The 27,934-nt window shown below is 47.4% G+C and overlaps 1 protein-coding gene across 3 annotated transcripts in view; it reads right to left on the minus strand.

Moving 5' to 3' along the window:
- The window catches only part of CYTH4 (cytohesin 4), a 249,374-nt gene that overhangs the window by 25,515 nt on the left and 195,925 nt on the right, over positions 1-27,934 (minus strand). For all 3 annotated transcript variants that reach the window (XR_015309467.1, XM_086963093.1, XM_086963086.1), the window contains 2 exons: positions 12,339-12,419; positions 3,060-3,172 (listed from right to left, as the gene is read on the minus strand). Coding sequence is in view for 2 of the 3 variants with exons in the window: in XM_086963093.1 (XP_086819219.1) it covers positions 3,060-3,172; positions 12,339-12,419 (194 nt within the window). In the remaining variant the exon portion in view is untranslated. The remainder of the gene's footprint in view (positions 1-3,059; positions 3,173-12,338; positions 12,420-27,934) is intronic.

The following is a 27,934-nucleotide window of genomic DNA, read 5'->3' on the forward strand; positions in this document are numbered from 1 at the left end:
GTAGAACGGGTGTAAGTGTCTATCAAGTCAGAAAGAAAAAGGAAGAAGGAAAAAGAGAAAAGCGCCTAAGACCCCAACAGAACGTGCAAAGTTATCGAAAAAACAGAGTGGATCAAAGAGTGCAAGTACCTTTGCACCTATGTGTCAGGATTGGAAAGACCGCCCTAAGAAAGGCAAAGAAGGTCAAAGTGGAGAGAGTTTGAATACGATTTGTGTGAAATACAAGACATCAGAGGATGGGCAGATACCTCCACCAATTTAAGCAGAGACAAGGTGTTCCGTCAGTGAATGAACAAAGTCCCGAGACGTGGTGAGACAGAAAAAATAATCAGAGAGAGAAAAAACATTGTCCATTTCATACCTATTTACAATTCTGCATAATGCCGTGATCTGTGCATGTTAAATTTCACCATAAATTCCGGTTAGTTAACCTGTTGACACAACATATTTACATTTTTAAATAAAGTTTTTTTGATAAAGTTTTTTTAATTAAATGCAGTTTTTGTTAAAAAGACCCCGTTTGTATCATGGTCATAAAAGAAGTACATTATCATGTTTCTCAGTCATGAGATAGTCTGGTTGGGCATTTAACCAGGTTTTTTTTTTGTGCTCTCTCCAGGTACCAGACCCTGTGGTTGCCTCACAGGAGCTATGCAACAATATATCAGACTTCTTCTACAAAAAAATAGATGATATCTACATAGCTCTACAATCACAGAGGAATTCTCTGAGTTCTGAGGACTCTTCTCGAATTAAACTGCTGGAATCTTGGAGCAGAGACACCCCCCAGTCCCTCGAACATTTCCCTGCTCTTTCTTTGGAGGGACTTAATAGCCTGTTGGACAAAACGAAATCGTCTTCCCCACTTGACCCAGTTCCTTTGAAACAACTAAAGAACTGTAGGGATATCATTCTTCCTCCGATGCTGGAATGAATGGAGCCTTGGAACAAGGCATTTTTCCTTCACTTTGGAAGAAAGCCATTGTAAAGCCGCTGCTGAAAAAGACCACCTTAGACCCCGGAGTACTGAAGAACTTCAGACCCATCTCCCTTCTGCCGGCCCCTACCAAGATGTTGGAGACCCATTTGAACCTTCATCTTTCTAACTTCCTTGATGCCTCAGGTTTCTTGGACGGGTCCCAACATGGCTTTAGAAAGCTGCATAGCACGGAGTCTGCCTTGACTAAGGTCATGGATAACATCCGCAGAAAAGTGGATTTGGGTCAAACCACCGTGCTGGTGCTGCTGGACCTTACAGCAGCATTCGACACCCTGTCTCCCCTTACTTTAACATCCAGGATAAGGGAGGCAGGGGTAGAAGGACCGGCCCTCAGTCTCCTGAGCTCCTTCTTATACCAACGAGAGCAGCGTGTCATGCTAGGTGAGTACCTCTCCCCTGCTAAGTCTTTGCAATGTGGGGTGCCACAGGGGTCGGCACTGAGCCCGACCCTGTTCAATATCTACGTGGCCCCCCTTGCAAGACTAGTAAGATCTCAGGGGATGGAGGTAGTGTCGTATGCCGACGACACGCAGATTATGGTATCCCTGACCCACTCTGTGAATGAAGCTGCGTCAAACTTTAGGGCCTGCATGCAACTTGTTGCAGAGTGGATGATTTCCAACTCCCTAAAGTTGAACGGGGACAAGACAGAGGTCCTGGTCTTTGGCAAAGATCAGGGCATGTGGTCAGGTGAGTGGTGGCCTCCTTCTTTAGGCATCTGCCCCACACCTACACAATCTGCCAGGAACCTTGGTGTCATCTTTGACACCCAGCTCTCTATGGAGCTTCAGGTCAACAGAACGGTGGCTACCTGTTGGGGCGTCATCAGGACCCTGAAAAGGATCGTCCATTATCTTTCCCCACAGGCACGGAAACAGGTGGTGATTGCCCTTGTTGGCTCAAGGCTCGATTACTGTAATTCACTGTACGCCGGGGCCAACAAGGGCCTTCTGCAGCGCTTACAGGTCATACAAAATGCGGCAGCGCGGTTTGCCCTTGCCCTGCCTTGGTTGTCATCTATGACCTTGGCGAGGAAGAATCTCCATTGGCTCCCTATTCCCTCAAGGATCACGTTCAAACTTCTCTGTCTAACATATAAGGCTTTAACTGCATGTTCGGCTGATGCCCTTGGATCCCTACTTACTAGATCTGTCCCGAACAGATGCCTACGCTCCAGTGAGCTCAATCAACTGGTAATCCCTCGAGCCAAGAAGGCTAGATGGGGGAGCAAAGCTTTTTCCATACTGGCACCCCAGATGTGGAATTCACTCCCCCTGGAGATCAAGTCACTGCCTTCTCTTGACCTTTTCAGGAAGTCATTGAAAACTTGGCTTTTTATTAAAGCATACCAGTAAGCTCTGTTTCTGACTGCTGACAGCCTGTTATTTGATTTAGGCGCCTTGACGCCCATTGGGCATAGCTGCGCATTACAAATGCCATTTCATTCAAGAGTCTCCAGGGATGGGGGCCCATGGAGAGCACAATAGCAACGCATTACTTGGTGACTTTTCTGTATCTTTTAGGGAGATGGTTGATGAGCTTGTTATGATTTTGTGTGGTTTTTAAAGCACTGTTAGGTTTCTGTGCAATATATTGTGGGGTGGCGGTTGATGTTGGCTTGGTCTGCTGTTGAGTGCATTTGTCAGTTGATTTAATGTGCCAATTAGTTGGTTAAACTGGGGATTATAAGGATTTTCAAAGTTTTTGCTCCGATCTTGCTCAGTGTGTTTTGAAGAACATATATGGGGAGAGTTTCAGGATGCATTATTGACATAGTGATTTTGACTCTTCCATGGGTTGGCCCATGTTGATTTAGTTTACAGAATATTTTTTGCCTTCTTCACATTGAATGATGTGTGCTTGGTTAACTTTTTGTAAATACTGTTGAATTCTTTTTGTTGGGTTGGCTCTTTTGGGTGAATGCAATTTGGTTTCCTCCTGGTCTAGGTTATTACAAGGTTCTGTTTTGTTTTTCTGTGATCAATGAAAACAGAGGGGTGTAGAATATTAGTCTGTGGATATTACAGTGAATGTGATTGACGGGTGAACAAATACCTACCTATAGACTGAAAGACTCCTGGGTTACAGAGACAGTAGCGAGCAGCAAAGGCTTCCATCATACGATCTATCTTCTGAGCTTCTCCGGGGAGACGAAAACTCCAGAGGAACTGCCTACAGAACATACGGACCAAGGGGAGAGGAATGAGTGGGGGACGAGGGTAAGCAAAGTCTACAACATACACTTGAGATAACAGAGAGAAAAGAAAGTAAGAGGGTAAGCAGTCCCTTTGGATCAAAGTGAAGAAGAAGAACTACATGAAGTAAAAGGAAGAAAAATTAAAAGAGCTACCCACAGCATAGTACAAGTCAAAAAGTCATTTCATGGGTAAAACAGGTGGGTACAAGAAAGAAATGAAAAGAAATGAAGAAGACCCCCCCCCCTTCTTTTTTGTGAGTTAAACTTACTAAATGATACAAAGTGGGTAGAAAGCTTAGTATGACAAGGAGACAAGTGGATGTTATGAGACCTTTAAGAAACACATAGAGAGATTAGACTGGGTCACGTTCGACCTCCTGGGGTAAGTTGATCCAATTCACAGAACTAATCTGAGATAAAATCCTAAACTTAATACTTTTGGCCTTCAAAGAAGGCATTTATTAGTAGTAAACTTAGGAATCTTAACTTTACTTCTACTAAACTGTGATAAAATCCTAAACTTACTACTTTTGGTACTCACAGAAGGCATTTACTGGTAGAAAAGTTAGGACTCCTAACTTTACGATTACTAAATGCCTTTTGTAAAATACCGAAAGTCATAAAGTTAGGATTTTGTCTTAGTTTACTGGTAGTAAACTTAGGAGTCCTAACTTTACGACTACCAAATGCCTTCTGTGAATACCAAAAGTAGTAAGTTTAGGATTTTATTTCAGATTAGTTCTGTAAATCGGCTCCAGAGAGAGGAAGGCGGACAGTCAAAAGTTACTTAGAAGGATATAACCCCGCTGGTCCTTCCACGATTTAGTGAGAAAGTCATATTATGTAATTATTACAATTAATATTGTTGATGGGGTAATTACTGCAATATCAATTGTTAGCAGCAACATTAGAAGTTGTTATAAAAATGGGTTAATATCATTATATAATAATTATAATAATCATAGTCAGAAGTAGCAGCATGAACAATATTATAATCATTTCCATTATCACCATTATAATTTAGAGTATTTTAATAATATTTTTAGCATTCTTACTAACTGTAGTAATTCATCACATTAATATCACTAGTCATCAACTATATACATATTGTGTTTGATATAATGATAATAATAATTTTTAATAATAATAATAATAGTAATTATACAAATAATGACCAAATATGCATTTAATTGTAGTTTAGTTATACTCATAATACTGTTAAGAACAAGAAAGAGAAGCAGGGCTTGTAGCCGGCAAAGATGGTCGCAGCCTAACGAGGCTCCCGACCCCCCGCCCGCTAATCCATCCTTTCTCCTGCTGCAGCCCTGGGATCCCCACCGAAATTTGGGTGTTCCCAGAGGACGCTCCTGTGCCTGCTCCGGTCAAGGAGGCGATCTGTTACCACCGCCGGAGAAGGGACAAACTGGTGATGGAGACCCGATCTGCCGGATCATAAGATGGCGGCGATCCCGCGACCTGCGAGGAGCCACTTCCCGATCAGCCGGCCCGCCCACCCCTGAGGATTGCCAGCGAGGGCTGATCCGATGCGAGGCGCAGGCCGGAGGAACGAGCGACTACCGCTGGACCCCTGACCCGGAGCCGTGCCTGCCGCCGCTTCGCGGCCCCAGCGAGGCCCCTCCCCCCGCCTGGAGAGGACCAACTCGACACCCCGGCTTCAGGGGCCTGCAATGGCCGGAGGTACAGAAGGCCGGGTTGCGCTGCTCTCCCCGTCTTCTCCTGATCGTTTGAGCGCATCAAGCTGCTGGGACCGCGGGAACGCCAGCTACGAGTGGCGGCCCCGCCTGCGGCAACGTTGTAGAATCAGCGGAAGCGCAGCTCGCCTCTGGGACCGCAGACACCGCTCCTCCCCACCCGCACACCTGCTGATCCGAGGCCCCGGCCTTTGGCGGCCTGGAGCGACCGAGAAGGGGGGGCTGCGGGAACACTTTGGATCGCCTCAGAAGTGCGGACCACCGACGCGGCTCCCTGGGGCCGGGACCCGCAGAAACGGGCGGCCACCAGCCCACTGACGCTGCCTGGGGCTGAAAACGTTGGGGCCGCCTGCTCAACGGCCTCACCAGACAACCACGAGCTTCACGGGGAACACGCTTGGAGAGACGGATCTCCGCACGGGAGGGGGGGATGCCCAATTGATGTCCTAGGGCCAGCCCTGCCGAGAGAACAACGCCTGTGGGGCGCCGGGGACCCTCCGACCTGCGCCTGATCTCCGGCCACCACTGGAGGGGCCCGGACCACCTCGGCGGAGTCAACGGGGAACCAGCATTGCTCAGTGCCGTACTGGGGGAGCCCCCCTGGACCTAGCCCCCGGAGCTTGTGCGAGGCGGCCGCCGAAAAGAAAGCATTGGCGCACACGCCTGGACCGCTGCCTTGTCCCCCGCGTACATCGCCTTGGGCGCTCATCACTGGTGGGGGAGCGACGGGGCCGGCATTCCCTCGCAGCGACGAGGAGTACGATGGGGAACGGCGCTGGGAGCTGCCCAGTGAAGAGTGACAAGAGGAGGGGGACTGGATATCTGGGAGCTGCGCGGGGTCAGAGGTCCTGAACGAGAACCTGTCACTACTCCTGAGTCCACCGACCTATCGGCCCCTACTGACTGCGAGCTGCTTTCCTAGCTGGGACGAGCGCCAGCCATCGCTCTCGGTGCTGTACTGCCCCGGTCCGCGAATAATAGCCCATGATGGGGAAACCCAAAGGCACGAAGGGAAAGGGCTCCTGACGACACATTGCCGGCCCCACCAGATCTCCAGCAGATGCAGGACCGGATCCTAGAGGCCATCACCGCCACAAAAGACGCCCTGCACCAGGACACAGCACAAGTGGCCACGAGCCTTGGACTACTGCGAGCGGACCATGGGAAACTGTCGGACAGGGTCAAAACCACGGAATTAGCCCTGAAGGAGCTGGTACCCGCGCACAAATCTGTCGAAGGTCGGTTAACAGAAGCTCTGGACCGAATACAGGCCCTCGAGCGGCGGGGGGAGGACGCAGAAAACCGCAGCAGACGCAACAATGTGCGCCTTGTTGTCCTTCCGGAAAATAAAGAAGGCGCGGACATTGTGGACTACCTGACCACCTGGCTACAGACAGAAGTGGCGCCTGAGGGACTCTATCCTTTCTTCACCATCGAAAGGGCTCACCGGGTACCAGCCAAACCACCCAGTCCGGGACAATCACCCCAACCAGTAGTAATCAAACTACTACATTACAAGGACAGGGACTGGCTACTGCAAAGAGCGAGAACAGCGGGCCCCTTCCAAGTAGACAATTGCAAAGTGACGCTGTTTCCGGATTATACCTTCGAGACCCAGAAGTTACGAGCCTCTTTCTTATCCATCAAAAAAGAACTGAGGACAGAGGGCCTGCAGTACTCGCTACTCTTTCCGGCCAGGCTGCGGGTGATAGTGGATGAGAAATCCCTGTTCTTTCCTACCTCAGCGGAAGCATGGGCCTGGTGGGACACGTACAAAGCCGGAACAGATGGAGCACGTATGAGAGAGGAGGAAGAGCGGCTGCAGCAGCCGCTGCGAAGATCTCGAAAGGTGCGGGGCCGTAAACGGAAGACTGGAAAACCAACGGTCTCGCAGACGGAGAGTGAACGGAAGGCCGCACTACAGGCGGTAATTGACTTGTCGGGTGCTGTCCTGACTCAATCGGAGCAGGCCTCGGGGTCAGAGACTCGAGCAACGGACTCTGAAACAGACCTGTCGGAATTTGGCAGCACGACGGGCCCGTAGATCACACCGCAAACTTCGGGAGAGATTGTTGAAGGCTAGGGATGCTCTGTCGACCCAGTGCTACCCTTTGTTGACGGGACTTGGCTGACCTAATGGCCGGAGCAGGCAGATCTTGGACGATAATGTTGTGAGTAACACTGTTTTGAGGGCGGGGGAAGGGGACGGAGGTTCAAAAACCCGCAGCCAACTCGCGCCTCTTAAGGCCCATAAGGCCTCCGCAGGACAGACTGCGGATTAGGTGGGAAGAAGGGCACGGTTGCCCGCACATGGTTTGGATGGGAGCGACTCTAGCACAGTTAGGTCCTGTTCTGGGGGAGGGAGGGGTGCCTGAGGCAGTTGGGGCAGCCAGAGGTACAGTTGTGGGAGGGGGGATGTTGTTGCGGGGAGGAGGAAATGTGTCATCATGAGTGATCGGGGGTACGGATACAGTGCACAGTACCACACTGATTATTATGGGGATAATGACTAATACAGGGATGATAAAGTGTGTGACTTGGAATGTGAGGGGGCTGCTCACCATGACCAGACGGCACAAGATACATGCCTATCTAGTTCGCAGAGGGGTTCATATAGCGCTGCTGCAGGAGACACACCTGACGAAACAGGAGGGCATAGCACTGCAGCGTAGATGGAGGGGACACTTGTTTAATACGACATATTCAGCCTTCGCTAGGGGAGCCTTGATTTGGGTAAGGGCGGGTACCCCGTTCCAAGTTACTCGGCAGATGGTGGATCCAGAAGGGAGATTCATGGCGGTGGAGGGAACTCTTAGAGGGCGTCACATAGTGCTTTGCAGCGTGTATGCACCCAATGTGGACCAAGCTGCGTATTATGCGCGGCTCTCCGGGGCACTGGCTAGTTATCTTGCAGGCCCTGTTCTGTTGGGGGGGACCATAATTCGGTAATAGATGTTGACCTAGACAGATCGCACCCTCCGTTACACACATCCCCGGTACGCAGACTGGCGAAATGCAGATTAGACTGGCAGGGACAATGGGGGTTAACTGATGCTTGGCGCACGCAACACCCACTAGAGCGAGATTACTCATTCCACTCTGGTCTCCACGACCTCCACGTTCGTATAGACGCCTTCTTGTGCTCTCTGCTTGTGCTCCCTGCGGTCGCCCGCACCGAATACCTAGCACGCATGATCTCGGATCATAACCCCCTATTACTATCGATTGACTGGATGACTGAAATCTCTAAGGTCCCGACGTGGCAGCTCCGCCCGGGCACATTGGATGACCCGCCGTTCCGCGAGGCGTTGGGGGACAGAATTGAGCAATATTTTGCGGAGAACGAAGGGTCCACCAACTCCAGAGCCATGGAATGGGACGCCCTTAAGGTAGTAATCCGCGGGAATTGTATCGGAAAATTCGCGGGGGCCCACAAAACATTGTTAGATGACCTGGACAGGGCGGAACGCAAACTGTGTGAGACTGAGCGGGCGCGCCCGGACCGGCCTGACCTCCAGGGAGATCTCTGTGCGGCAAGGGAGGCGGTGGCGGCAGAACTAGAGCGCCTCCGCAGTTATGATTACAAGACGTATCTGGTGAAAACGCACGCTGAAGGGGACAAGGCGGGGACTCTGCTGGCTTGGCTGGCCAACCCCACTAGACGCAGCCACCCGATTCTGGCCATTTCAGAGGGGGAAGGCAGCATGTGTACCACGCAATCGGCGATCCTGAATAGTTTCAGGACCTATTATGAACAACTATATAGGAGCGAACTCGGCGATAAGGAGAGGGATATAGCTGCTTTCCTAGAGGACCTGCAGCTGCCGCGGCTAGACCAAGACCAGGCGAAAGCCTTGGGGTGCCCGATAGAATTAACGGAAATCAGGGGAGCGGTAAAGCGGATGGCCCGGAATAAGACCCCAGGCCTAGACGGATTGCCGATTGAGTTCTATGGGCGATATCTCGATCAACTGGGCCCGCGGCTTCAAATTATTTATGCTGAAGCTAAGCTTAAGGGACGACTACCATGCTCAATGCGTGAAGCTTTAATGATCCCCCTACTGAAACCAAGGAGAGAGAGCACTAATACTGCGTCCTACCGACCGCTGTCAATGTTGACCACCGACTATAAGATCCTGAGCACGGTGTTAGCAAACAGGTTATTACAGCACATGCAGACTCTGGTCCATAGAGACCAATCCGGGTTTATTCCCAAGCGAAACACCAGCCACAATATTAGGAGATTGACCCGCCTACTGAGCAGCCCACCGCCGGAGGCAAGAGCTCCCCTGGTATTGGCGGTGGATATAGAGAAGGCTTTTGATAGCCTGGAATGGGATTACCTCTATAGAGTGCTGCGGTGCTTTGGGCTCGGGGAGGGCTACATACGATGGACGAAAGTATTATATACTGAGGCGAAGGCGAGAGTGAGGGTGGGCACCCTGATATCGGATCAATTTGAAGTGCTTTGTGGCACCAGGCAGGGCTGCGCGCTATCTCCGCTGCTGTTTGCCTTGGCGGTAGAACCTCTGGCGCCATGGCTAGGAGGGGCGCCTACTATCGGGGTTTGGCCCACAGTGGGATTCACCATTTTATCTCGCTATACGCGGATGACCTCCTTCTTTTCTTGGAAGATGCCGATGAGGCGCTGTCAGGGGCGGAAAGACTCCTAGCGCGCTTTGTGGAGGTATCTGGCCTGAGGGTTAACTGGGCCAAGACCTGCCTATTTCCCCTATGTAAGCATGAGATCCAGCCCTTCCTCCGGCCTAGGGGTACATATTTACCATGAAGAGGCAGACATGCTGGAAGGGAACGTCGGACGCTGTATACGAGCCTTGAAAGGCAATATGTCCTTCTGGGCCACTCTCCCGTTATCGGTCACGGGCCGCATATCGCTGCTTAAGATGATAGCGTTGCCCCGATTGCTGTATTACTTCCGGAATGCGCCGTACAGTGACCTCCGATTGTGAGGATTGCACCGATTTGTGATTTTGCCGCCCGACCTCCGGGATGTGGGCTGAACGGCTGTGTATACTAGATGGGGACTTACAAACGAGAGGGGGGATTTCACACTGATGATACTTATATGATTGACATATTCTGTGATTGGATCTGCAATAAAAATTGTTTACAAAAAAAAAAGAACAAGAAAGAGAACAACAACATCAATAATAATATTAATAATAATAATAATACTACATTAATAACACCTGTCACCCCTCCTGCCCGGTCCTCACTTCCTGTTCTCCCTCAGCATTCCCCTTTCTCCTCCTCCTCGCCACTTCCTCTCCTCTTCCCCACACCCCACCCTTTTCCTCTTCCCTCTTTTACTTGGCCCTTTACATATCTCCTGTTCCCTCTATCCTTCCCAGTCTCCTCCTTCTCACCCCTTCCCTCTCCTCTTCCTCCCTCACTCCCCCTTCACTTCCTCCTGCCCTGTTACTCATCCTGCCTCTACCACTCCCTCCATCGCATCTCCCCCCTTATTTCCGCTGTGTGCCTCTTGCACCTCTTGTCCTCTTTCCTGGGCCCTCCTCTTCCTCAATTAAATTCTCCCCATCTTCCACACTCTCTCTCTTCCCCTTCACCTCTTCTCTATACCATCTGTCATCCTATCCTGCCCCTCCCACTCTCACTCTCTCCTTCCCCCGGCTGCTTCCTTGTAACCCCTCCTCTCCCACACTCTCACTTGGCCTCATATTCTCCCAGTGTCCCCTCTCCTGCCTCCCCACCCCTCAAGCCCCTGTCCCTCCTGCCATAATCGTCAGCTCTCTCTTTTCCTTGTCCCTCCCTCTGCTTTCCCATCCAGTCTTCACTCTCTTTTCCACCTCCCTACCCCCTCTCTTCTAGCCTTCTGGATCTCCCCTCCCACTGAAATTGGGACCAGACTTACAGGACCCTTCTCTGACTCCTAAGGCTCATCTCTTCTGACTATACATGGACGTCATTTAGTGGTTGCAGCTGTGACCCCTGCCTTGCCCCTGGTTACCCCTGGCACTGCATTTGTGACACATGGCCTCAGAGGTGTCAAAATCAGTGCCAGGAGCACAGTGGCAGCTCGTCCTTATGCCAGGGGTGTAACACAGGCCCCCGCAGCCCCGCGGTGCAGGGGCCCTCAAACTCCAGGGGGCCCCCTCGGCACTGCACTCTGGCCGGGGAGCTCCTGATTAAACCCGGAGGGGGCCCCTCTACTTACCATGCTGGGAGGCCCCCTCAGTTTTCGTTACGCCAGTGCCTTACGGATATTGGCTGGGTCTCCATTTTTATTGTTGTCTATCAATTTTGGATTACATTTCTAGTGAATAATATTATATTATTCACTATTAGTGTAATAAATAATGGAGTACAATTATTAGCTGGAATATGACCCCCCCTGCAAGCTACGTGAAGTAAAAATGCTTTTAAATATATGTTGTATGCGTGTGTGCAGGTAAGTGTGTGTTTATATAGGCAAGTGTGTGTGTGTATGTGAGTGATTGTGTGTGCATGTGTAAGCATGAATGGGAGTGAACATTAAGGTAAAATGGCTTGTGATGTCATGTCCACTACTCCTGGCCTTTTGGTGAATTGACGTTCATGTGATTATCTATACCTGACCATCACAGCCCTCTTTACCTCACATTTCACTCCCCTTCCTTCCCTGCCGTCCCCACTCCTGCTCCTTCCCTCTCTACCCTCTCATTATTTCCACTGCCTTTTGCACTCTCTGCTTCCTCTTCTCTCACATACTTCCACCCCAGTCTGTCTTCTCCCAGTCCCTCGGCTATTTCCCTGTTTTTCCTTTTCGTTTGTTCTGTTTTTGGTCGATGTACGGCCTTCGTGTTGCTGTTAGTGTGCAAAGCACATCTACACCCCTTGGTGCTTGTGCGCTATATAAAACTGCTAAATAAATATTTCAATAAATAGCAACTACTACTACTAATAATAATAATAACAACACTAATAATGATAATAATAATTCATCAGCTGGCTAGTTAAAGAGTAGTGGCGTACAAATTGATTTATTCAAGCATTATTGGCATGTAGAACATTGGTAATGCAACCATGTGGATCACAGAGCCATGCTGATGGGTCTGATAACAACAGTAGCCAGGTTTAACCCCTTCCATGCTCATGACGAGCTCAGCTCATCATGAGGCACACTGCTCGTGTGCTGATGACGAGCAGAGCTCGTCATGACCACACACGTTTCTATTGACCTTCAGCACAGCAGTCAAATATCCAAAGCAGTCAAGGTGTTAAAAGGGGCACCAACTCCCTGACTTTTTGGTACCCAGAGGTAGACAACCCCTGGTTTCCTGAAGGCTTTAAAGGGCTCTGATCAGAATACTTCCTCTGGCACATAATGGCAAATGGGAAAGGCAGGAGTAGGCCAGGAGGCAGAGAAAGAGGGTGGGAAAAGAGAAGAGAACTGGAAGGTTTCACTCACCTCAGTGCCTGGACAAGGTTGAGATTGGAAAATTCGTGACATTCTACGAAGGCCTGCAGGACCTGCAGATTGAACGGGTGCCTGAGAGTAGGGGAGCATGAAGGGAGACAGGGAAGAGAGGGAGAGAGAGAGAGAGAGGAGGAGATTTGAGAGAGATCTAATAGATTTAAGACAATATCCACATTTTAAAGTTATTCTTTACATGGTTTGCCCGTTCACCCAAGGCTCCCTATGGTGCAATGTGTACCACACCAACCATGAGGCATGCTGCCATTTCACTCCATGGTACTTTTGAGAACTTTAGAATTGATGGATGTGAGATGAAATGTCCAGAAGCATTCTCAGCCCTCCATGCTGGGAGATGATTCCCAGTAAGGCCCTAGGGCCTGACTTAGAATAGGGTGGTGATGGAAATACCTAAAAGCTTGAAGGAAGAACTAATTCCAGCGTAGAATCTACCATTGAAATTGTCTCCATCATATTATTCCCACCGGTAGCACTTCTTTCAAGATCCTTCTTCAGAGGTTTTTTATTACCAGCCAGCTCTAAGTCAGACCCATACATCTCAGCAGACCATGAAGTAATTTATTTGCTGATAGTGGGCCAACACTAGCATGGACACACTTCTGATACAGCTTTTTTTTAAACCTTCATCTATATTGTGCACACTTCCCAGATATGGGGTGCTAGCGAGAGGAGTCAGTGAAAAAGACACATTGCCTGCTTGTCAGAAGTCGATTAAGTCAACTCAATACAAGCATATTTCTTATAGGCAGGGGTCTAGGGATCACGGAGAAGTTACTTTGAGCTGTAGGGCTGGTGAAAAACCTAACCCAGGCTGTGTGCTGAACACGGCAGAACACTACTTTTTAGGGAGGTTGGTTCTCCTGGAGATCTAAGGTTCTACGCAAGGCAGGGATACACTCCTTGAGAAATATAATGTGTATTACTTGAAGACTTGCTCCAATCTAAGGGAAGATGGCATCTTTTACAAAGGGAAACAAATAGGGAGCTGGTGGTCCAGTTGCAGTGTACGTAAGTAGATATGGATTGATAGAGTGAGGGCGTTCACATTTTCCGCTGAGGGGAAGTGTCTTTTTTTGAGCTAACGGAGTGCCAGGGAGGGTTTAATCACATTATAGCCTTAAAGAATGGTAGCCACCTCATAACGTCTGTGTACCAAAATGGTTGCCGGCCCATAGCTGTACACAGCCAAGAAAGCACAGAGATTTAAGGCTTTCTAGTGCTGGCTCTTCCAAAGTAAACTCTATAGTTACAGGAGAAAGGACCCTGGCCATTGCACAATGCTTGTGCAACTTAAAGTGGTGCAAAGGCAGTATTAGTCAACTTTTCCAGGCAAAATATAGTTTGTACTGTAAAGTTGATGCAAGCCTAACACAAAATGCATTTAAATCATGATGTGCCAAACTACTAAATAGCCAAAGGGCTATAATGCAGAGGGAAGAATAAAAAAACACGTTTAGGGTTCCAGAGAAAGCCATGTCAACTAATATGCATGTAAACATCAGGTGAGGGAGGGCAGAGGAAAACAGAGGTAGTGACTCACCCTCCTCGAATACAGTGTCACAATCAAGAAAGTCAACCTTGAGTCCTCTAGGGTGGGTCCACTGGAAAGAAAGGAAAACCCTTTTTCTTGAAGGAACATTAATTCACTGAATGTTATCCGGTAACATGCTTCATCACCTAATTCTTCCTGACCCCGACCCTTTGAGAGTCAGGGCATGCTGTGACCTCTTTTCATAGACCTCAATATCTTTGCAGGGTAAACCACCCTCACCACGAAACCGTCACCCCGCATGTTGTTACAACGCGGTCGTTATAACGACCCCATTGTAACAACGCATACAATTACCCCGCAAGTCGTAACAACGACTTGCGGAGGGGGAGAAGGTGTTGGATTTCAATCAGTCAGTCAATTATCTTTATTCGATTATTAAAAATCATAAAAGAACGAGCATTATTACATAGCAACATTTCATCAGAACACAAGTTAATACATAATTATAACAGACAATCAATGTTTAAAAAACACTAAAATCGCAATATACAAAATGAATCATACGAAAATGTTAAAAATATTAAAAAGAGACTTTTTAAAAGACAAGGCGTTTAAAATCAATGAAATAAAAAGGGAAGTCAATGTTCAGGAGTAAGGTGCCTAATTCTTGTGCGGTGCTTATTTATACGTGCTCCTGCGACTAAAAAACTAGCAACATGAGAGGCTACTCTTTCATTGGGAAGGAGTTGCAAAAACATCAGGGCTGGTTTTACCTGAATAAAGCCTTGATTGCGCAGGATTGGAAGCAAATATCTTTTTCTTATCTCAGTATAATGACCGCAAAACATTGTAAAGTGAATCGTGTCCTGGGTGGAAAAGTGATCACAATCACATGGTTCAGCATTATCGGGTCTATTCCAAGTTTTAAAATTGCCCAGAATGAAGTGGATCAAATCAAAACGGAATCTCGTTAGAAGGAAACGATGGTATGGTTTAGTTACCAGGAAAAGGTATGGTTCCATTCCTGGAACAGATGTCAACAAACAGTGTTTCCTTACCATGGTTTTTTTTAACTCTATGGCTTCCCACTCCATGACATATAAGTTTGTCAGGGTATTTTTTACTATTTTAAGATCTTCCTGTCTTATCAAGTCTGGAGATGAGAAAAGCTCCGGACGGCCGGCTAAAGTTAACTGCGTTTGTACGTATTTTACCCATGGGATGTTTTGGGCTCTATCCAGGGCTAAACAATCTTTTAAAATAATGTGGTTTAATGTAAGCTCCTGGTTAAGCCAAGTTTTCATCCATCCGATGACTGGGGCTAGTTTTAAAATGTCAGTTATATAGCCCAATCCTAGCTCTGTGTGTAATGCATAAGTGGGAGTCGATTGGGGGACTGAAAGCAGGGATCTCAGAAATTTGTTTTCTACTTTCTGGATTTTGTCATGATTAGTGTACCCCCAAATAACAGAGCCGTACTGGGCAACAGACAAACATTTTGCTTTATAGACCTTAATAATGCTTTCCATGGGACGGGCACCTAGTTTTTTAGCAAAACCAAGCAACCCTGCTGCCGCTCTTGCAACAGCGTTGCTTTTAACGGAATGCTGGGGGCCCCAAGTGCCCTTTTCATCGAAGGTCACCCCTAAATATGGAAAAGATGGGACTCTCCTGACCTCTTTCCCAGCACAAAAAAATGTTTTCGACTTTCTTTTCCTGCCTGCGGCTCCTGCAATCATTACATGAGATTTCTCTGTATTGGTTTTCATGTCCAACGAGGCCATGAAGTCCCCAAAAGATGAAAGGAGTTTATTTAGTGCCACTCCGGAGCGTGCCAAAAGAGCTGCATCGTCCGCGTACAGGAGGACAGGTATCTTTGTCTCACCTGCACGCGGAATATCGGTGTGGGATGCTGCCAAGACTACCTCAAGATCGTTTATATAAAGAGTAAAGAGGAGGGGGGCAAGGATACACCCTTGCCTAACCCCCCTCTCTGACTTAAAGTGGCAAGTGCATCTTCCTTCCCTAGTCACTCTGACCGAGGTCATATGGTCCCTATATAACTCAGCCTGGTATCCAACCAAAGGGGGGTCGATGCCCATCGTCGAAAGGATCCTCCACAGCTTTGCCCTGTTGACCAGGTCAAAGGCTGATGAGAGGTCCATGAAGGCCATGTACAGAGAACCCCCCTTGGCGATTACATATTTATTTATGATTAGTTCTAGGTTTAGGCACTAGTCTAAGGTTCCTCTTTTGGCTCTAAAGCCGTATTGTGCATTTGATAGGACACCCTTCCCTTCTAAAAGCTGAGTCAGTCTTCCTAAAAGGACTCTTCCCAAGATTTTAACACTAGAATCAATGAGAGAAATTGGCCTATAACAGGCCGGATCTGTCCTCTGTCCTTTTTTAAAGATCGGTACTATCATGGACTTGGCCCAGCTAGTAGGAAAAATGAGATCCCTTGTCGCATTAAAAATGTTTGTGAGAATCTAGGTGCTTAGTTCAGGGGCACTCTTGAAGAAATCTGCGGGGACCCCATCGGGCCCCGGTGCCTTTTTATAGAGTGTGTCATTAATTGCTTTTTTCACCTCCTCTAAACTAAAGGGAGAGATGGTAGTTGTTGATTGTGTGAGTGACATCTCGCAGTCTGGGATAGTATCAGTACAGCTATAGATGTTACTGAAATGTGTCACCCACTGTTCGTCTGGTATAATGCAATCTGCTCTCTGATTGTCTAGTCCCGTGAAGTATGGGTGGTTTATTATTGCCCAGAATTTGGCGCTATCTCTCTGTATCTCAGGCAATAATAAATCACTCCAGGCCTCCTTTTTTATCTCGGATTTCCTCACCCTGATAGCGTGACTGTATTGTTTCCTCAGTGATGCTATCTGCTCTTTATCTCTGGGTTTGTTTTTTAGAGCCTTTAGGAGGATTGAGTGAGCCTTGGAGCAGTTTGAGTCAAACCATCTGGGGCCCCTGAGCCTATTAGGCTTTGTCTTTATGGTCAGGTTTAAATTGACCTGACGGCAAATAACATTGAAAGCCTCAATCATGGTGGCACCAGAATTCTTATTATTCAAACAAATGGCAACCTCCCCCTCAACTTTAGCCAGAGTTTCCTGTAAAAAGGTGATTGGGGTTACTTGATCCCATTTCAGTCTACGATTCTGATCTCTCGGGACTAATTCTGTCGCGCATAAAGCACCAATCTTCCTTTTTCCCAAGACTCCCTGAGATATAGTCTCTAGAATCACAGGGTTGTGATCGCTAAAAACTGAGGTTTCTACCTTATAGTTAATAGCTTCAGGCAGAATACTTGAAGATAAAAAGATATAATCTATAATTGTGCCTGTGTCATTGCCCACATATGTCGGTAACCTCGGGCCTGTAGAGCAACTACATGATTCATAAAGGTTAAAAGTAGCTAAGAGCAATTCCAAAGCCTCTCCGCGTGATGTGTGTTCGAAATGCTGTGGGGAGGAATAGGAGGAAAATTCCTCGTGGCAATCCGCATGGCATGGGTGGATGTTAAAGTCTCCCATAAGGATCACCTCATACCCATGGGCACTATTCTCACTGTGGGTGGACAGGAATTCCTCTAGAGTTACCAAATGCTCGTTTGGGGTTTGACTGACGGGGGAATTATAAAAATTAACAAGTAATATGGGGTGGGAGTTTGATGTAGTTAGTTCAACCGCTAAACAGTTTTTTGAGTTAGATGTAATATGTCTTGGCTTTCCTTGAATATCTAATGAGATGTATATAGCCAAGCCCCCCTTTGCCATTCCTGCTTTACTAGGATCTGCAGGTACAATAAAGTGGGAAAAGCCGTCCAGAGCCAGTCTGTCTGACGTTTCCCATGTTTCTTGAAAGGCAAGGACGTCGTAGGATCTAATTATGTCCAGCCAGTTCTTGTCGTTATATTTGGCTCTGAGACCAGCGATATTCCAGCTCATAATTCTATAGACCCTAATACCTGCAGAGTTCTGAACTAATGAACTAAGAGCAGGCTGGGGACCCTCACCATTACTATCTTGTCTTGGGGAGAGTCAATCGTTTTGGTCCATGAAGGATAACGGGGCATAGCGATTGAATAGTTGAAGGGGTTGTGCAACAGGATTATGCTGTACTGAGTGATAATGGTGAGCTCCTACATTATACCTTGGGTCCTGGCCCCATCTGAGGTTCGAATCCCAATTGCTGTCCCACCCTGGCGCAGGGGTCCTTGGGTAAGTAACATTCTGCTGTTCACCGTAGAAAAACTTTAGAGTTAAGGGAACAACAGTACCCCGTCTGCGTTGGGGAGGGAACAAGTTAGCAAGAATGTTGGGAAGGACGTTGAGTTGAGAAACTCACTGCCACACAGTCCCCTTTAAACTTTTTCGGCCGGTTTCCCAACCAGGGGACCCTAGTTGCTGACTTGATTACACTTGCCAGATGGTGCTTTCCCCCTGGTGCTAGCCGCATGTTACTGGTTAGCCAGTGTAAGGCCTTGCTAGTGAGAGAAGTGGGGCTTTCCACTGTTCCCCCTTCCAGAGGAGGGACATTTGCTTGAACTAAAACCACTGGTGTGGCTTCAACTATGAATTGTAGGGGGTCCGTTGAGTGAGCTTGTACTGGGGGGATATTGACCGAAGGGGTTCTGTCTGTTGGAATGTTAACTGATAAAGGACCCTCATTGTTAACAGTCAATGCTGGTGGATGAGATGGTGAATTCTCCTCAGGCAGCTGGTTTCCTACGCCTTCACCTACAGCATCTCCAACAACATTTCCCCCTGTGTTGTTACTCAAATTTGTAACTAACGTAGTTATATTTTCTACCCCACCTGCAAACATAGTATGAAGTCCACCCAACTTCTTGACCTCCGCTTGCAGTTTATCAATTTTTGATATTAGAGGTTTAATAATAGTGTTGATTTTTAACTCAAGGAAATCAGCAATTTTTTCAAAAAAAGCATCCTCAAAAGTGTGATTTGATTTATCCTCAACACTATTCACTTGCTTAGGTTTTGGGGTAATAGCCCTCTTCCGTCTTGTCCCTGAACGTAACCCGCCCCGCTTTGGTGGATTTTTGGTGCATAGTCGTCTTGGCCTGGCGGCATGCCCTATAGGCGACTGCTCGTCCGCTGAAACGCGGGTCTGTTTCTCTTGTTCGGAGTCAGTGTCAATGTCAGTGTCGCCCTCAGCCTCTGCATTGGGTCCCTCAGAGGCCGGGGCTGCGTTAACAGATGTGCCAGTTGTTCCTTGGGAAATAGGGCCGCTAGTAATGGCCACGCAATGAGCTTCTTGCAGTATGGTGTCATCAATCAAAATAGATGCGGAAGGGGACAGACATCGTCAATCAGGGGATTGGCTCAACCCCAGAGACTCTCTCCTCTGCATGTTTATTTTTTTAACAATCTGAACAAGGTAATTGTCAATAGTGTTTTGCGGGACTTCCTCAGATTTTTTGGGCATGTTTACAAAATACACGCAAACTCAGTGTTGTGCAAACAAAATGGCAGGTAGCAAATTCTTAAAGCAGCAAGTCTTACTTGAAGAATGGGTCACACAAGTATTTCCTGCAGCGTTTCTGGCCCTGTCCCTGCCTCCTCCTGCCGATGAGGGCCGTAGAGAGCCCGCCCTTTGCCCGGGCTTAGCCCCGGGCGTCCCGCTCGCGTCCCGCGACGCGGGGGTTCTTCTCAATTTATGGCGCCTGCTGGCGCTTTCTGGCGCGTGTGTCGTCACCTAGCACGCGCCGCCGCGAGGCCTGCCAGGTGTTGTGGTCCCCCGGAGCGGCGGCGCGGAGTCTGATGGCTTCGTGACTCTTGGCGGTGGCGGCTGGAACGGCTGCTGCTTTTAGAGCCCTTTTCTGACTCTCGGTGGTGGCGGCGGTATGTAACTCTCCCCCGCTCTGCCGGGGTTCTTCTCAATTTATGGCGCCTGCTGGCGCTTTCTGGCACGTGTGTCGTCACCTAGCACGCGCCGCCGCGAGGCCTGCCGTGTGTTGTGGTCCCCCGGAGCGGCGGCGCGGAGTCTGATGGCTTCGTGACTCTTGGCGGTGGCGGCTGGAACGGCTGCTGCTTTTAGCACCCTTTTCTGACTCTCGGCGGTGGCGGCGGTATGTGATTTAAAATCCAGCACCTTCCCTACTGTCCGCAGAGACTGGAGTTGGAATAGTAAATGATACTATTTCAACATCTAGCGCAAATCTCCGCAATTCGTTGTCATGACTTGTGGGATAATGGTATGTTTTGTTAAACCGCATCGCTGCTGCGGCGATTTTTGCGCTGTGCGGCTTTTTTTTAAAAGCCGTGTTACATGACGAGCTCAGCTCGTCATCAGCACACGCCACCCGTGGGTGATGACGAGCTGAGCTCGTCATCAGCATCGAAAGGGTTAAACCCTGTTGTTGTAAGGACCACGTTGTAACAACATGTGGGGTGACAGGCAGTGGAAAAAAGAGGCATATTCCTTTGCAGATCAGGAAGGGCTTTGGATAACTACACACTTTAAGCTCACATCCAAAAACAACCTACTGTTTTTTTTTAAAAACATTTTTATTGGTTTTATTACATAAAACAGAAAGACAGTTGGCATGGGTAAATTTCAAGGTTACAATCATCAAACAATAATTGTATAATTGAATCATTTCTATCTGAACTCCTTCTTCTATTATCATTATATTTAGTATGCAAACATCCCTCTCTTCAGATTCCTCAACCCCCTTCAAAGTCATCATCTGAGCTATCATCGTCCGATTCGGTAACTGGGTCACAAATATTTCCTCTGTAGGTATTCCAATTAGTCCAGACTTTGGTCCATTTGCGAGGGCACTTCCTATTTATATACACAGCTCTTTCTGTAATCATTGTCATGTCCATGTCTCTACACCAAGCACCAAATGACGGTAACTCTGCCGCCCCCCACTTTTGTGCCACATTTCTTTTGGCCACCATAAGGCCCAGAGTCGCTCAGGTTTGCCCATAGCGAGATAAGTCATTAGGCTCCCAGATAATGAGGAGGCATCTTCGCGGCTCAGGCAGCAGGGAAACATGTAGTGCTTGAGATATTGAACGCAAGATCTGGCGCCAGTACTCCGCCAATTGAGGACAGTCCCACATTGTGTGAAAAAAGGTACCCTCGTTTCCACAGCCTCGTAGGCAATATGGATGTTCCGCCCTACCGCTTCTGTGGAGTGTGTGTCTAGTGAGATAAGCTCTATGTAAAATTTTAAATTGTACAAGTCTGAGCCTAGTCTAGGAGAGGCGATTGCCATCTGCCATTCCGTCTCATCCATAGCATCAATGTCTGTTGACCATTTCTCTTTTAGTGCTGCTGTAGGGTCCGACACATTGTTTATTAGTTTGTGATATGTGAAGAAAGTGACTCGTTTAGGCATAAAGTCTGTGAGGAGCCTATCCTCTAATGGGACGCTTCAGGTAAATTCTCGGACAGTGGAAGGGCTGTTAGAAGTGCGTGTCTGATTTGCATATAACGGTCTGTCTCGGTTGGTGCAAGTTCATATTGTTCGAATGCGACGACCGTCCCCTTGTCCCATAAGTCTCCAACTGTGGAGATACCTATGCTATCCCAGTGTTCGATTCCCTTGCTGTTTCTGAGGGACCCCAGCTGTTTCGCGTCCCACAGGGGTGTGAGTTTGGTTATGACCTCCTTCCATCCTAGGTGTGCCTGCGCTGTATACCACAACATGACAGTGTGTTTAGTCGGGCCCGCTAGTGCCAATGCTCGCCGCCTGTTATATAGGGCCGCTAATATGTTGTCCGTTCCTAACTGAGCCCAATCAGCCATGTATGCTGGGTCCGTCCGAGGGGCGTGTATCCACTGATTTATAACTTTGAGGTGTGCAGCCCAGTAATAAAGACGTATGTTGGGGAGTGCTATGCCACCATCGTACCAACTGCGATGTAGCTTAACTTGCGCAATGCGGGCTGGTTTGTTGCCCCATAGGAGTATAGACACTTGTGTTGTTATTTTTCTAAAATACTGTATAGGTACCTGGTACGGTGTATTTTCCAGCGCATACAGGAATCTGGGTAGGGCCATCATTTTAAATAGTGCAGCTTTACCTAATAGTGTAAGGGGCAGCGACTCCCAGTGTGTGACGTCTCTACGCAGTCGTTCCAGCGGGAGAGCCGGGTTCTTAGCGAAGAAGGCTACTGGGTCCCTTGTTATGTGTATGCCCAGATATTTAAATGTATCTTGAGAAATTGCCAGTGGGTAGCCAGGGGGGAGTTGTGGTGTCAGGCCCTTTAACGCGAATAATACTGACTTATCCCAGTTTATGGTGTAACCCGAGATTTTCCGGAATGTATCGCATATTTCGAATAATATCGGCAGAGTATTTTCGGGGTCTGCGATGTACACTAAGATGTCGTCTGCGTATAGGGATATACGGTCTTCCCATCCCTCCGCCCAAGTAATACCATGTATAAGAGGGGTGTTACGGATCTGCGCTGCTAAGGGCTCTAAAACCAGTGCAAAAGAGAAGTGGTGATAATGGGCATCCCTGTCGTGTCCCTCTTGTCAATGTGATGAGATCTGAGAGTCGCCCGTTCACTGCCACGCGAGCCACTGGGTCTGCGTGTAGGAGCCGGATCCAGGCACAAAATTTAGGGCTAAACCCTAGATGTGGAAGAACTGCGAAAAGGTATGGCCACTCCACCATATCAAAGGCCATTTTGGCGTCTAGAGAGAGGACCGCTGCTGTCTCTGTCAGGTTATTTTCCTTCGCCAGCACACAATGTAAACGTCTGAGATTAAGTGCAGTGTTTCTTTTTGGCATAAAGCTCGACTGGTCCGGGTGAATTATGTTGGGAATGTGTGTTTGTAGCTTATTTGCAATCAACTTAGCCAGAATTTTGTACTCTGCATTAATCAGTGATATTGGGCGATATGAGAGGCATTCCGCTGGGGGCTTCCCTGGTTTTTGGATAGCTACAATGGTGGCCATCCTTTGGTCCAAAGGCAGCGTTCCCTGCCCTAAACTGTCATTGTACATTGCCAGTAAGTGTGGGCTGAGGGCAGGTATTAGGAGTTTATAAAGCTCCATTGGGATACCGTTTGGGCCCAACGCTTTGCCGGATTGAAGGGATTTGATTGCTTCGCCGATTTCCTCCGCAGTGAGGTCTGCCTCAAGCTCCTCAGAGGCCTCGGAGTCGAGTCTAGGCATTTCCATCTCCCGCAAAAAATTTGCGGCTACCACTTCCGTGGCTAATGATGAGGATGTGTACACCTTACTGAAATGTTCAGCTAGCACCTTCACAATTTCCCCAGAGTCTGAGGTGTAACGTCCCTCTGCCGTTTGTATCTGTGCTACAGTACGATTTCCCCGTTCCCTCCTGTCTAGCCACGCCAATAACTTCCCAGCTTTATCACCGACATCATAAATTCTATGCCTGGTCACTGTGAGAGTTGTCATTGTTTCTAGTCTGCGGTGTTCCTTGTGTTGTTGCTTTAGCAAAAGAGCATGAGCCGAATCTGGTGTAGGGTTGGTCGAGTGGTTAGTCTTAGCTGCTTGGAGCTCCCGTTCAAGGGTCGCGAGCTCTCTGTGTTTTGCGTGTTTGTGTTCTGTTGTAGAGGAAATGGCCTGACCAATGAGGACAGTCTTGCAGGCCTCCCACAGTACAGTTGGTGAGCTTACTGAGGCTTCGTTTTCGGTGAAGAAATGTTTTGTAGTGTTACGGAGTTCCTTCCGTATTTGTGGTATTTGTAAATATCCTGGATAAATTGGGTATAGTCGCTTGTAAGAGGTGTGGGAGGAGGAGAGCGTCAGTGTCACTGGGGAATGATCTGAGATTCCTCTCGGACCAATTGTGATGTTTTCTACATTGGCAAGGGTAGATTCCGGGATGAAGAAATAATCCAATCTGGACAGGCTATTATGAACAGCTGAGTGAAGGGTGTATTGTCTATCTAACGGATGTTCATGCCTCCAGACGTCCGTTAGTCCCAGCGCCTCCACAAAGCTCCGCAAGCAGGAGACCCCATGTGATGTCATCCGTTCTGGGTGTCTGTCCACATTAGCGTCCATCATGGCATTATAATCTCCACCCACGAGTAAGTCTCCACTTGGCAGAGACAATAGGAACTCGCTGAGGGCCGGAAGCGCCACCATCTGCAATGCCGGGGGACATATACAGACACTACGTTAACCAGCCTGCCCTCCCATTGACCGTGTACTGCTGCAAACCTACCCTGATGATCATGTTTTGTTTGTTTGACTATAAATGGTGCGTTCTTTCTCATTAAAATTCCTGTCCCCCTAGACCCCGCAGAGAATTCAGCGCGTATCACCATTTTAAACCCCCATCGGTCCATTGATTTACATATCGCTCCTGTGAGGTGAGTCTCCTGTAGGAGTAGCAGGGTAGGGGCCTGGCGCTTCAGGGCTCGTCGAAATAACCCTCGCTTAATTTTATCTCCTAACCCGTGAACATTCCAAGTGACCACTGTGAGTGGGGCCACTGGGGCCACTAGACCCATCGCTTGTGTATTATTGCCAGGTGTGTCTGTCATTCTGTCGAAGTATAGTGGGAAGTGAGTAGAGTAATCTTGTTGTGCCCTGAGAGGCGGCACTATTCAATACATACCATGCCTTGCAGTCTTTTCTAAAAAGAATCACAACTAAAAACCCAAAACTTTGAACTCTCCAACCCCACAATACCTCCCGCCTCCCTGCCTCCCTGCCAGACGGACTCAAAACTTCCCGCCACCCCAACTCAGCAGAGTGCTCTATCCCAAACCCCAACAGTGTACTTGCGAACCTACTGTTTTTTGATAATTTCCACCCACGCCCTCTACTGGAGAATCTCCAATCAGGCCAATTCCTGAGTTTGTGACGGAACTGTACTACCATCACTTATCATAAATCACAGGCAGAGGCTCTCTCTTTGAAACTGAGACACAGACACTACCCACAGCCCACAACAACAGGTCTTTTAGACCGCCTGACAGGAGCAAGGAAGACCCACGCCTGATCTGCGTAACCACTTACAACATAGCCATTCTCAACAAACACTGGGTGTACTAAGTGCAGACGCATTGAAGTTAGAAAATTCACTTTTTTTTTTAAATAAAAGGTTGTCAAGCTTCAGAGACTGTGTAGGTCACACATGCACCAAGATATAGCCACAAGTCTGTCAGGGTACAAGAAGGGGTCTAACTAAGCCTACTGGACTCTACCCATGCAGGTCATGCAGTGTCTAGAACTTGACAAAAGTAACAAAAACCCTTGATCTGGGTCTGCCTTCCAAATGGGAATTATGTAGCCTGACAAATTGCAATTTAGAGTAGTTTACATAGTTACATGCCCATGTGGACACGTTTACATTGGCATGACCTTTAGAAGGTGAAAATCAAAATCTGCTGCCATTACAGTAACATAAGATGTAAAAGAGAAACCACAAAACTGGCTACACATTTCATCAGATACCCTCATACAACTAATGATTTGAACAGGGTTGTATTGGAACAATTGGAGAACAGTTGCATCTCAGAGATTATCTTCCTTGAAAGAGAACAGCACTGGGTGTATAGACTACAGACACATAAGACAAATCTCAATGATGAGATCCCATTGAATTCCTTTAGCTAGCAGGACCAATAGCTTTTTTACCACCTCAGATACTCAGCATTGCAACCTCAGATCATAAACATTTTGCTCATCAACATTTTTTTTTAATTATAAAAAGTATTTATTTATTCATTTGTATCCTTTAATTTACCCACTTATTTTTAACAAATGTCATCCATTTTTATTTGCCAATTAAGTGCCAGAAGTTTTAATCTGCCACTTAACCGAACCCTCGAGATGTCATCTCCTCTACCAGAAATTTCTGGTAGTTTGGTGCATTTTAGCCTTTTGGTGCACATCTAACATTTTATAATGTTTTTACCTTCTAGGTGTTTTAAACATTTTATATACCTTTCAGACTCTTCATTTTACAGTTTTTAACCAAATTCTCCAACTGCATATAACATTATGGCGGGCCCGCCTGGAAAGCAGGAAGTGGTTCCATCCTGGGTGGCCATCTTGTGAGTTGCGCGATCTAGTGTTTCGACCGGCTCTCTCAAGTAAGGCGGTTTGGACCAGCTGTGGAATGCAAGGGTGTATTTTATCCCTGCTAAGTTCTGCAAGCAGTAACATGCGGGCTCTGAAGATAGTGATTAGGTCTTGGGCCAAGTGGGGACTCATGATGGCGTGATTACATGGCCATTTACCCGAAGCAGAGGCAGTGTAGTACCACCCCTACCAACTATGGCAAACTATTTACAATACCATTTCTCCATACAGTGTGTGACTAGCGGGCACACTTCCTTCCAGAGATTCCTATGGGGCACCAGGCGTTCACTAAATAAGTAGACATTTAATTTAACTATCAATAAGGGTGCATATCTGTAGTATACATTGAACCTCTCACTTATAGCTTGTGTTTGCAGTGTTTTCACCATGTTGTATCAGCCTAGAAGACACTGACACATGCACCAGCTTCTGTTTTACAATTATGGACTTACGGTACACACAGTACCTTTCTGTTTTTTTCGCTCAAACAGGTTGTACCATAATCGTGTTTTGGATCATACTCATGGTCCTCTGCCCTGCTGGGACTAAATGGGTTTCTTATCCTCAGGTGGGCCCACCTCCTAGAAAAGTTATCATGGTAATGTACCCTGTATTCATGCGGCATTGTATGAATGATTAAATAAATAGCAGGCCACCCTTTCCCAAAAGGTTATCAATAGGTGCATACTGATACTGATGAAAGCCACTAGGAGCAGATGTAGGTAAATAGCATTTACCGATTCGAAAATACCGAATTTTACAAATGCGGTATTTTCGAATCGGTTAAGTCTATGTAGCAAATTATTCGGTAAAAAATACCGAATCGTTAAGATTCGGTATTTACCGAATCGGTATTTACCGATTTGGTAATTGCCATTCATTCCTATGGGGCTGGAGGCCCATAGGAATGAATGTCAATTACTGAATCGGTAAATATCAATTCGGTAAAAGGGGGGAAACATTGAAGGGTGGCAGGGTGTCATTTTGACACCCTGTTGCACCCCTCCATTGTGTATGGGTGCACATGTGGCACACATACATGCCCTAAGGGCATGTATGTCTGCAACATGGCACTGAAGAAATTTGCATATAATTGCTTTTTTGGGGGGTTTAGTTATTTACCACCAACTTGTAGTTGGTCTTAAATAACGAATCCTAACATGGGATAAGCACTCATTTAAGTGCTCCCTACATTAGGAATTCGGTAATTTACCGAATCGGTATTTGAGAATTCGGTAATTTACCGATTCCTTAAATTACCGATTCGGTAATGGCCGAAATTCGTTAATTTCGGCCGTTACTGACCTGTAATAGGCTTCCTACATCTGGCCCTAGATTGGGGGTATGTGGAAGAAACTAGTTGATCACACCTAAGGGCCAAGGAGTGATAGTAACTTCAACTAGCCCATTTCCCCAGTTTGTAACCTTGCCAGACAGGCTTGTGAATGAGTAAAGATGTGAGCACCGACAAGGCAATTTTAAAGATCATCTCATATAGACCCCACACCTTTTATCCTTAATAAATGCTCCTTGTAAGCAAAGAGGTTGCAGCATGCCCCAACCCTCAGAGGGTCTATGATTAAACATGTCACTGAATAACATTCAGTAAGTGAGAGTTCCTTTAACCCCTTGGTCGCGGCTGCAATTCTGCACCTGTGCGGCGCTTTTAATGTGTGGGCGGGTTCATGACGGCCCCCAGCCGTCATCAGCACACGAGCACTGTGATGCATGATGGCTGGAGGCAGTCATCAGCACCGAAGGGTTAAGAAAAAGGGTTTTCTCCTATATTCAGTGGTCTCACCCTAGATGAATCAAGGCTGACCCTCCCTTGATTGTTAAACTAAAATGCATGACTTGTGATTGTGTTGGACCAGGGTAGTTTTAGGCTCCACCCTACATATGTCACCTCTATACATTCATACCTATATATACAACATTTATATTAAAAAATGTGGTTTAACCTCATTAACATGTGTGGGACATTTAAATGAATTAATAGTAAGAGCTCACACA

The sequence above is a fragment of the Lissotriton vulgaris genome, chromosome 1_1 (assembly GCF_964263255.1).
Source record: "Lissotriton vulgaris chromosome 1_1, aLisVul1.2, whole genome shotgun sequence".
Taxonomy (NCBI): domain Eukaryota; kingdom Metazoa; phylum Chordata; class Amphibia; order Caudata; family Salamandridae; genus Lissotriton; species Lissotriton vulgaris.